We start from the raw sequence: 9,176 nt of genomic DNA, 5'->3' as shown, positions 1-9,176 counted from the left end.
CCTCTCATTCTCTCTCATTCTCTCTCTCTCACACACACACAATCTGTCTCTCTCTTTGTCTCTCTTTCCCTCCCTCCCTCTCTCACTCTCCCTCTCTCTCACACACACACACATTCTGTCTCCCTCTCCCTCCCTCTCTTTCATTCTCTCTCTTTCTCTCCCACACACAGTCTCTTTCCCTCCCTCCCCCCTCTCTCATTCTCTTTCTCTCACACACACACTGTCTTTCCCTCCCTCCCTCTCTCTCATTCTCCCTCTCTCTCTCTCTCACACACAGTCTGTCTCTATCTCCCTCCCTCTCATTATCTCTCTCTCTCACACACACACACAGTCTGTCTCCCTCCCTCTCCCTCTCCCTCCCTCCCTCTCTCACACACACAGTCCCTCTCTTTGTCTCTCTCTCCCTCCCTCTCCCTCCCTCCCTTATTCTCTCTTTCATCTCTCTCACACACACTCTCTCTCTCTCTGTCTCTCTCCCTCCCTCCCTCCCTCTCTCTCTCCCTCCCTCTCCCTCTCTCCCTTCCTCCCTCTCTCTTTCATTCTCTCTCTCTCTCTCTCTCACACACACACACTACCCTTCCTCTCCCCACAGGGACAAGAAACTCTCGGGTTCCTGTTCCTCTGCTCACCTTTGCAGCAGCTTCATTATAGAACTCGCCCCCTCCCCCCTCCAGCCCCGCTTTTGGAAACTTTCTGCCTTTCAAAAGAAGGAGGAGGGGTCTCTGCAGTTCTGAGAGGACTCTGCAGTTCTTGTTGCAGGCCTGTCTTTTTTGAAACCGGACAGCCAGCCTATCGTAACCGTGTAGTTTGGAAAGGAAGCCCAACGAGGCCCCCATTCATTCAAAGCCCAGAACCTCGGGGCCGATTAAACTCCAATCATTTCGGTCAGAGTATCTGGCCCTTGATAATCGCGGTAAGAAGTCGCCGCGTAAAGGCTAACACGACTTGCGCTTCTTTGACTGGCCCAGGATCTCCCCTCTCGTTAAATCCGAATTTCATGCCGATCTGGTTTTTCTCCCTTTTTTGTCCCTCACCTGCCTCCTTCCTGAGCTTTCAACCCGCCCTAGAGAAAGATACTTGGGATCAAAGAAGAGGCCGGCTCGGTTCTGGCCACGCAAGGTCTGTATCCAGCCTTGCGCCCTGTAGTCAAATGCAGGCGGAATGAATGCCAGGTAAAACGCCGAAGGGTTCTCGGGCACTGCTCAGCCCTCTGCCGGGGAACTGAGCACGAAGCTAGGGGGTCATTGGATCGCATATACCATGGCAGCTGCAGCTTCGTCTGTCTGTCTTTCCTTCCTTCCCTTCTCCCTCTTTCTCTTTCTTTCTTTCCCCCTCTCTTTCCCCCTTTCCCCCTCCCTCCCTCCCTCCCTCTCCCTCTCTCCCTCCCTCCCTCCCTTTCCCTTTTCCCACACCCCCGTCTTCCCCATGGGCATATATTTTCGGAGAAATGCACAGGAGAAGCCACGAAAGGCGCTATTTTCTCTCTTCCCAAAGGCTGGCGCCCAGACCGGCTGAGCGAAGCACATCTGAGCCGGCAACCAAGCGAGGGAGCCAAATGATTCCTGACAGAAGCCTGGCGTTCGGAAATGCTTTACGCACAATCCCAGCCAAACTTTTCTCTCTAAGCCTTGCTTCTCTTCTCTTTCTTAAAGGGCCCACAGCACCCAATTTCAAAATGTGGCATTCGCCTCCTTGGGAACCAAACACCAGAATAAGATAGCCCGCTTTAAAAAAAAAAAAAAAAAGAGCATTTCCCCTCCCTGCCGCCAATCTGTGTGAAAAGTCACTCAAGTTGCAGCCGACAGTAACACAGCGGGACACAAGTAACTGATGTAGTGCCGTAACGCCGCCGACTCGTGGCTTGCGGTGGTACCAAATCTCTCTCTCTCTCTCTCTCTTCATTACTGCTAAATCCCTACAGCAATTGTTGGATGAACTCTAAAGCGCTCGACAGCAGAGTCTCGAAATGGCTTTAAGTGAGTCATCTCTCAACCTGTTGGGTTACAATTCCTATCTCCGTCTACCACAGCCAAGAGCAGTTGTAAACTAACACATTCGAACGACACCAGAGCAGAAGGAAAAGAAGCAAGATCAAAGACCTTCTTAAGCCAAGGCCCGCTTTCCTCCTTTGGCTTTTTACCCCTCAATTAACACGTCCCCCCACTTCCCGTCCAGCCTTTCCTAGCGGAAAACTCAGACTAAGCCCACCACCTCACCCTGCGAAGTGACCCACAAGTCAAGCGAAGTTGAAACGCTAGAGCAGGGCCTCCCGAAACTTGGCCACTTTAAGACTTGTGGGCATCGCTGGCTGGGGAATTCTGGGAGTTGAAGTCCACACGTCTTAAAGTGGCCAAGTTTCGGGGGTGGGGGTGGGGGCTGCGCTAGAGTTTAACCCTGCGGCCCCATTCCAATTCTGCTTCGCTCAAGAGATCCAGACTGAGCGGGATTGCAACTCTTTGCTGTAGAAAAAGGTCCGGGCGCACAACTTCCAGCCAAGTTCTCTCCCTCCAAGGTCTCCGTTTCTTTCAAATAAAGAAATCTCTTCTTGCGTCCGAGCTGCACTTGACGCCGCTGTAAACGATACCCCCTCTCCTTTATTTGAACGCAAAGCCCACTCGCAGCTCGGCCCGCGAAGCCCGCCGCCCAGCGTCCCCCATTGAAGTCAATGAAGGTCCGCGGCGACTTCGGGAAAGGCCAGGGACTCACCTGGCTCAGTTGGGGCAAAGACCAGGCGAGGTCCCGTTCCAGCCCTGTGGCTGCTCTAAGCCAGGAGGGACCCGCGCTCGGATTAGCCAGTCCTCCTGCCCCCCGGAGGTCTGCGGTTGCCGCCCAAGCCGAGGAAGGAGGTGGCTCGCCGGTAAACCGACTGGACTTTGGAGACGCCGCGGCGGCGGCGGCTTTCTGGGACACTTTCCGTGCCAGAGCGCCTCAGTTCGCCAGAAGCTCCGGCTCTTGGCCGTTTGGCGAAGCGTCAGAAGAGCGAAGCCCAGTTTCCGTCGCTTCCTCCTTGCTCGGTCATCGCTTCTCTCTCTCGCTCATTCGTTCTGTAACCCACCACCCAAAATCGCCTTGGCGATGCACAGGAGCGCCAGGGCCACTCAGGCTAGCGCTCATTCGGCTGCCCTGGAGACGCGCGCCAGGCGCTTAACCGGGTCTCCGTTCCTCTACCCTCCCACAAAGCTCGACCCATAGAAGGAGAGGACCGAAGACGAAGGTGCGGGGTGGGGGTGGGGGGCGGAAATCATCCTGGCAGTCCTTCTGGCTCGCTTGTCCTCTGATTTTTCCCGGCTAGGAAAGGCGGGCCGACTCCCAAGAGAAACCGGGCCCTGAAAGGAGACCAAGGCGAGACGCGCAACTCCTGAGCTGCTCGTGGCGGTGTAAATCCATCATCCGCGGAGACAGTTTGTGAGCATTCCTGAGTCAATGCGCAGGCGCGGACAGGTAGCGCCTTGCACTTTATGACCAGGTGAGCAGTTCCTCTGGCAGGTAAAAGAAGTCTTTGCCTAAAGAGATCGCAGAAGAGGCAAGCGGGCGGATCACTCATTCCATGACCAGCGGGGACCTGGTAATAGGCAGCCCGGAGCCAAAATGTCACTTCTTGCAAAAATGGGGGACTGGCAGGTAACACAATTCCTCTATTCCTTTCGCTTTTCTTTTCTTTTCTTTTCTTCTTTCCCGGTGCAGGGTTATTATTATTTGGGGGGGCTTGTAATTTAAAGAAGGAAAAGGAAGCAGGGATCCAGGTCAGCAGGCTGAGTCACTAATCCAATAGTCTTAAGGGCAAGGGAAAAGAAGGCAATCTGATTAGGATACTACGTGGTTATGCAAAGAGACTCCGTGACCTTTCAACAGGTTGGGGGGGGGGGGGGAGAGAGAGAGAGAGAGAGACGCTTACGTTTAAAAAAGGAGCAACAGCGCCTGGCCATAGCTTTGTCTTTACAGTCACCCTCACTGGAGTCTTCCTGTCTGGGAGTTGGCTGGTTTGCTGGTTCTTTTTAGCATGGCTTTATGAAATCCATTGCACATACTAAACCTTTTTTTTTAAAAGAAGTTTTTCAAGCCCCGTGGGTCGATGTGACTGTGGTGTGTGAGAGAGCAAAAAGCAGGGGAGCAATGCACAAAGATGTTTCCAAAAAAGGAGCATATACTGTACATTGTGTAAGCACCTGGTTAGCCTCTCTGGCGTGGAGGTCGGGAGAAACTTAAAAGGCGCCAGAAAGCGAAAGCTATGTTGCTTCAGACTCTAGGCCTTAGTAAGGCGGATGCTTGGACTGCGGTCAGAGGTTCCCCCATCCTTCAGAGCGAAAAAGCTTAACACACACACACACACACACACATACATATGGCTGAACCTCACTACTCACCTTTATCACTGTTCCAGATCTCAGCGGCCAACCTGTAGCTCCTAATGTGCTTTGCATTTAGGTGCCCTGCCTCTCCTTTGCTTTCTTAATTTCAGGGCTGTTTCTGTAGAAAGAGAAAAGGTTAACTTTTACACAGGAAGCTTGGTGGCTTTCTGTTTCTTTCCGGGTCGGATCAAGAGAAAAAGAAAAGTTTTTTTTAAAAAAAAGTTCTTTTGATTTCTGAAAAGTTTCAGTGCTCCCCAGTTCTAGATAATCTGTGAAAATGTGTGTCTATGTCTGTGTTTCCAGGGGAAACATAGCTGAGTCTTAGACAACCTTAAAACGAGTCCTTGTTCTTTGGGTCCTTGGCTTCTTCCTATGGAAGTCAGGAGTCGAAGCCCGACAGTCTTAGCTGCCAATATTTCAAGTTACAATGTTTAGGATTGAACTGGAACAGCCTCCCAGTCAGAGACAAATTTGCAGTAAAAGCTCTTTCTTGTACTGCAGGGAATGGCATTTCAGGTGTGCAAAAGTTGGCTTGGAGGCCAACTTTTGGCCTAGGGGGCTGACCCCCCCCCTCCACTGGTCTAAAATGGGCAGAGCATTCGTTTTTAAAGGGATGGTCAGAAGAGAGCAACCTGTCTGTCTGTCCTCCCAGAAACCCTGATCAGGGGGCCTAAGTCCCCAACCAACTGCTCCCTTACAGGCTTGGGATGCTAGAGATCCCACTGGTATAATTGAGTAGGGACAGCTGAGAGACACATGAGGCCCATCGTGCATGCCAGAATGTTAGGGGGGCCTCACAAGGCCCCTTTCGGTTCACCTGCAAGCATGCCTGAAGCTCTTCTGCCATATTCCTTTTCCACTACTCCCCTTCCCCTTCTTTTCTTTACTGGGTTTGGGATCCTGACCCCAAGGCCTGGCCAGCCAATCTATGCAGGGCAGTTACCCCACTGCCGGTGCTCCTTGAAGAAAGGCCGAGCTTCCGATCCCTGCCTGCAGATCTCTCTCTCCCCCCGCCCACCACATCCTCGCCGTTTGCTGAGGTGACCCTGGGGGAAGAGAAATCACCCATTCCCGTTAGTGCCTGGGAGCCGAGTGGCGCAACAGCCTCGCAGCTGGAAGGCACAGCAGGGCCATGATGGGAAGAGGGAGCGGAGAGGGGTGTGTGTGCGGTGTGTGTGCGTGCGCGCAGTTGACTCGCCCTGCCAGCGGCTTGGCGATGGGCCTCGGAGCGAGCCTCCCCGCAGCTGGATTTGACCTTCGAGGGGAGAGGGAGGGAGGGAGGGAGGGGGAGAGAGAGAGAGAGAGCGAGAGAGCGAGCGAGAGAGAGAGCAAAACGCCCCTTCTCTTCAGGGAGTCGGGAGGAAAAGGAAGAAGGAGAGGAAAAAGACCGAGCGTAAATTGGGCAGGTGCTCCCTCCAGAACCCGGGAAGGCTGCTCCAAGAAACCGGTTGCACGGCTCTTGGTCTGATACGAAACTTCCAGATGCTTGAAGAGTTTTTCCATCAGCCAGTTCTGCCCTCTGCTTCAGTTGGGGTTAACCAACTTAAGGGTTTGAGTGTGTAGTGCCTGCTAAATCTCCGAATGGGCCCCCAGAATCTGAACCCAATTTGCTTCCCAATTAATTCGCCAATCTGTTGGGGCCTTGTTGGAGGTGGAGGCGGGCTGGACTATAGCTGGGGAAAAGAGCCTCTGCTTTTTCTTTTTCTTTTTTTGGAGTGGTAGGTTTTGCTGTTTTGCTGTTTTTTTTTTTTACAAAGGCTGTTTCCTTTGCCACTGCGGCTGTCCTCGGTGGAAGGGCACAAGCGGCAAAAGGGCAGCTCCCAGCAATGTTTCTGGGCTGCGGGTGTCGGCGTCCGAATAAGGGAAGAGGCTTGGTTTTAAAAGAATGGCCAGCTCAAACTTCCCACCTGCCTGATAAGAAATCAGTTTGGACTCGCATAAACAGACGAGCAAAGAGACAATCGCGGTAAACGGAGGAGGAGGAAGAGGAGGAAGAGGAGGAGGAGGTGGAGGAGGAGGAAGAGGGAATCCAAACGAACAGTTTTGAACAAGGAATGAAATGAAAGAGGAAATAAAGATCCGAGGTGTAGCCAAGGCCCACACCATTTGAACAGAAGTTGGGCTCTTTCCCTATCAGTCCTATCAGTCAATCTTGCCTGAAATTCGATTCCAGATATTGGGCGACTTGGCCGGCTCTGCTCGCATTCAATATGTGCCTTTCTCCCTGCTTTCCCCAGCCTTGAAAAAGGGAGTTGATTTCGAACAGAAAAAAAAACTGGGTAGGAAAATCCACACCTCTGCCTTTATTTAATTCACTGCTTGAGCCCAAATCCCCTGAGTCATGTGGCTCTGTTCGCCTCTCTTTGTCCCTTATGAAGAGCTATTCTCTGTAAAAGAAAAAAAAATAGCTGTTGTCTGTTAAAAACATTACACTGTGGCCTTGAGTCAAATTTATTGAAGTCTGAATGCTACCTGCCTGAGCTCCCCTGGAAACCACCTGTTGTTCAAAGTGTTTCTAATAACAAGTCCCATTTTGGAATCGAGTCCAAGTCAATTCTACTCAAGAACACAACCTTGGAGAATTGGGCAACACACCTCACTGTTTCCGATGAGCTGAAAAAGCACGGAGGGCCAATTCGTGGCCTCCACATATGTGAATAGGTAACAAGGTACCGAATGGGTGGGCGGGGGGAGTTTCATCAGTGTAAAAAATCCAGAAAGTCGCCTGCAGTGTTTTTTCTCCTTGCTGCTAAACAAATTGGGATTCACAAATGGTGTGTATGTGTGCGCCTGTTGGGTTTTGGAGAAAAAGCGTGCGGCGCGGGAGGCGATCTTTGTTAAACAAAAGTTAATGACTTCAGAGAACGAGGGAAAAAGTATGTTGAAGTCCAAACCTGAGCATTTAAAAAAAAACATTGGTGGCGGCGGTGGTGGTGGGGTTCGGCCCAGGGAACTTTTTGAGTAAATGGGGTGTGTGTGTGGGCGGGGGGGTGTCGGGCCCGACTCAGACCGTTAAGACGGACCTTTCGGGAATCCACCCGCTTCCCGCTAGATTCCAAGGGTCCAGAATGGGATTGCAGGTTGCGGCGGCTTTCAAGTTCGAAGGAGGGAGGCTGCTTCCAAACAGAAAAGGACCCCCGTCGGAAACACGGCTTGGAAAGGGGGCTTTTCTACGCTATTCCCCACTGAAGAACATTGAGGGGCAGCGGCTGCAGAGGGAGGCGGAGCCTGGAAGCAAACTTCAAGGGTCTCCCACGGGGTGGAGGGTGGGGGTCGCCTTGTGGAAGGTGGCCGAGAGAAACAGATGCCCGGAAGGCAACCGCCTTGCAATGCGTGGAAACCCTCCCCGCCCCACCCAAGAGAAGGGCCCGTTTCCATCTCCCCCGTCGGGGCCCAGTGGTTTCCAAAGGGGGTTCACCCCCCTCCCCCTTCCAAGGGAGGCAGAGCGCGAGCGAGTGGCGTCTCTGCGACCCTGGTCCCTTCGCGGGCCAGTTGCTGCGCTGCTGAGCAATTGGCCGAGGGTTGCTATGCTAATGAGGTGGCGGCTGGGCGGTTGGTGAAAGACGGGTGGGAGAAGGGAAAAGTTTCGACCATTAGAGGGAGATCTCCGAGCGGGCACGGGAGATCGCCTCCGCCTCCTCCTCCTCCTCCTCCTCCTCCGCCTGCTCCAGCACTCCAGCGGGCGCGCTCTGCATGCCAGAGGAGAGCGCAAGGCAGGCAGGCAGGCAGGGCAAACAGCCTCGTCCTCTCTCTCTCTCTCTTTCTTCCTCCCTCTCTCTTTCTTTCTCTTTTTTTTTCTTTCTTCCTTTCCTTCTTTCTTTCTCTCCCTTCCCCCTCCCCTCTCGCCCTCTTGCCTCTCGCCACGCCAATCCATGAAAATGCTTTGGAAACTGACGGATAATATCAAGTATGAGGAATGTGAGGTAAGCGCTTTCCGGCGACTGGGGCAACTGGGAAAGAGCATCCCTTTCCTCCCGCCCCCGTCTCTCTCTTCCCCCAAATGAGAGAAAGAGAGAGAGAGAGAGAAAGAAAGAAAGAAAGAAAGAAAGAAAGAAAGAAAGAAAGAAAGAAAGAAAGAAAGAAAGAAAGAAAGAAAGAAAGAAAGAAAGATTGCCAGCTGCGATAGGAAAACATCTTGCAACACCCAACGAAGCTTTGGGCGACCAACTTCTTCACTTGCCGACTTGGCAACTGGGGAGACGAGGGCGGGTGGAACCGAAAAGGGGCAGGCGGAGGATGCACGCCTGTGTGGTGGGTGGTTTAGGGGAGGAAAAAAGAGAGAGAAAAGACCTTTGCCGAAGCACACCGGGAGGGGAGAAAGAAAATACACCCACGCGGCTCTTCCTGCAAAGGCTCCGTATCCCAACAGCTACAGGGAAAGGAAGGGTCGAGCAGATGGAATGGATGAGCAAAGTGAATGCGGACGAGCAAAGGCACCACAAGGAAAATATATATATATATATGTGTGTGTGTGTGTGTGTGTGTATTAAAATGCGTTTTATTTTAGTCACTCCCGAGATTCCCAGGATCTCCCAAAGAGAGCCATCTTATCCGCTCTCCAGGGAGTTGCCTTGGATCCACAGGTCTGGTGGTGCAGACTCGGGAGACCTCTATCCGATAGGGGTAGTTGTCATTTCTGCATGCAGCTCCCTGGTTCTTCTTTGGTTAAGAATTACACGAGGAAAAGGAAGAAAAGGGTGGTGTTGAGGGAAGGCAGCGTGGTTTTAAGCTCTCTTTTTTAAAGTCGAAAGTGGAGCCTCGTGGGCATAGCGGGTGGGAGATGCTCGGAGTAATTCAGGTGGTGTGGAGAATAGGCAGAGGTGGAGA

At 52.5% G+C, this 9,176-nt stretch overlaps 1 protein-coding gene across 3 annotated transcripts in view; it reads left to right on the top strand.

Annotated features, from left to right (window-relative positions):
- Window positions 1–2,984: 2,984 nt before the first annotated feature.
- TFAP2A (transcription factor AP-2 alpha) overlaps window positions 2,985–9,176 on the top strand; it is a 53,441-nt gene continuing 47,249 nt past the window's right edge. Inside the window, exon 1 of one of the 3 annotated variants that reach the window (XM_026715085.2) lies at window positions 2,985–3,621. In XM_026715085.2, the coding sequence (XP_026570870.1) occupies window positions 3,589–3,621 (33 nt within the window). In that variant the 5' untranslated portion in view covers window positions 2,985–3,588. Of the gene's footprint in view, window positions 3,622–7,946; window positions 8,273–9,176 lie in introns of those variants that run through there. The other 2 variants (XM_026715084.2, XM_026715083.2) reach the window with 2 other exon arrangements.

The sequence above is a fragment of the Pseudonaja textilis genome, chromosome 3, assembly GCF_049901715.1.
Source record: "Pseudonaja textilis isolate UNSWEBS1 chromosome 3, rPseTex1.2, whole genome shotgun sequence".
NCBI classification, from domain to species: domain Eukaryota; kingdom Metazoa; phylum Chordata; class Lepidosauria; order Squamata; family Elapidae; genus Pseudonaja; species Pseudonaja textilis.
This window is presented reverse-complemented; position numbering and strand designations above follow the sequence as displayed.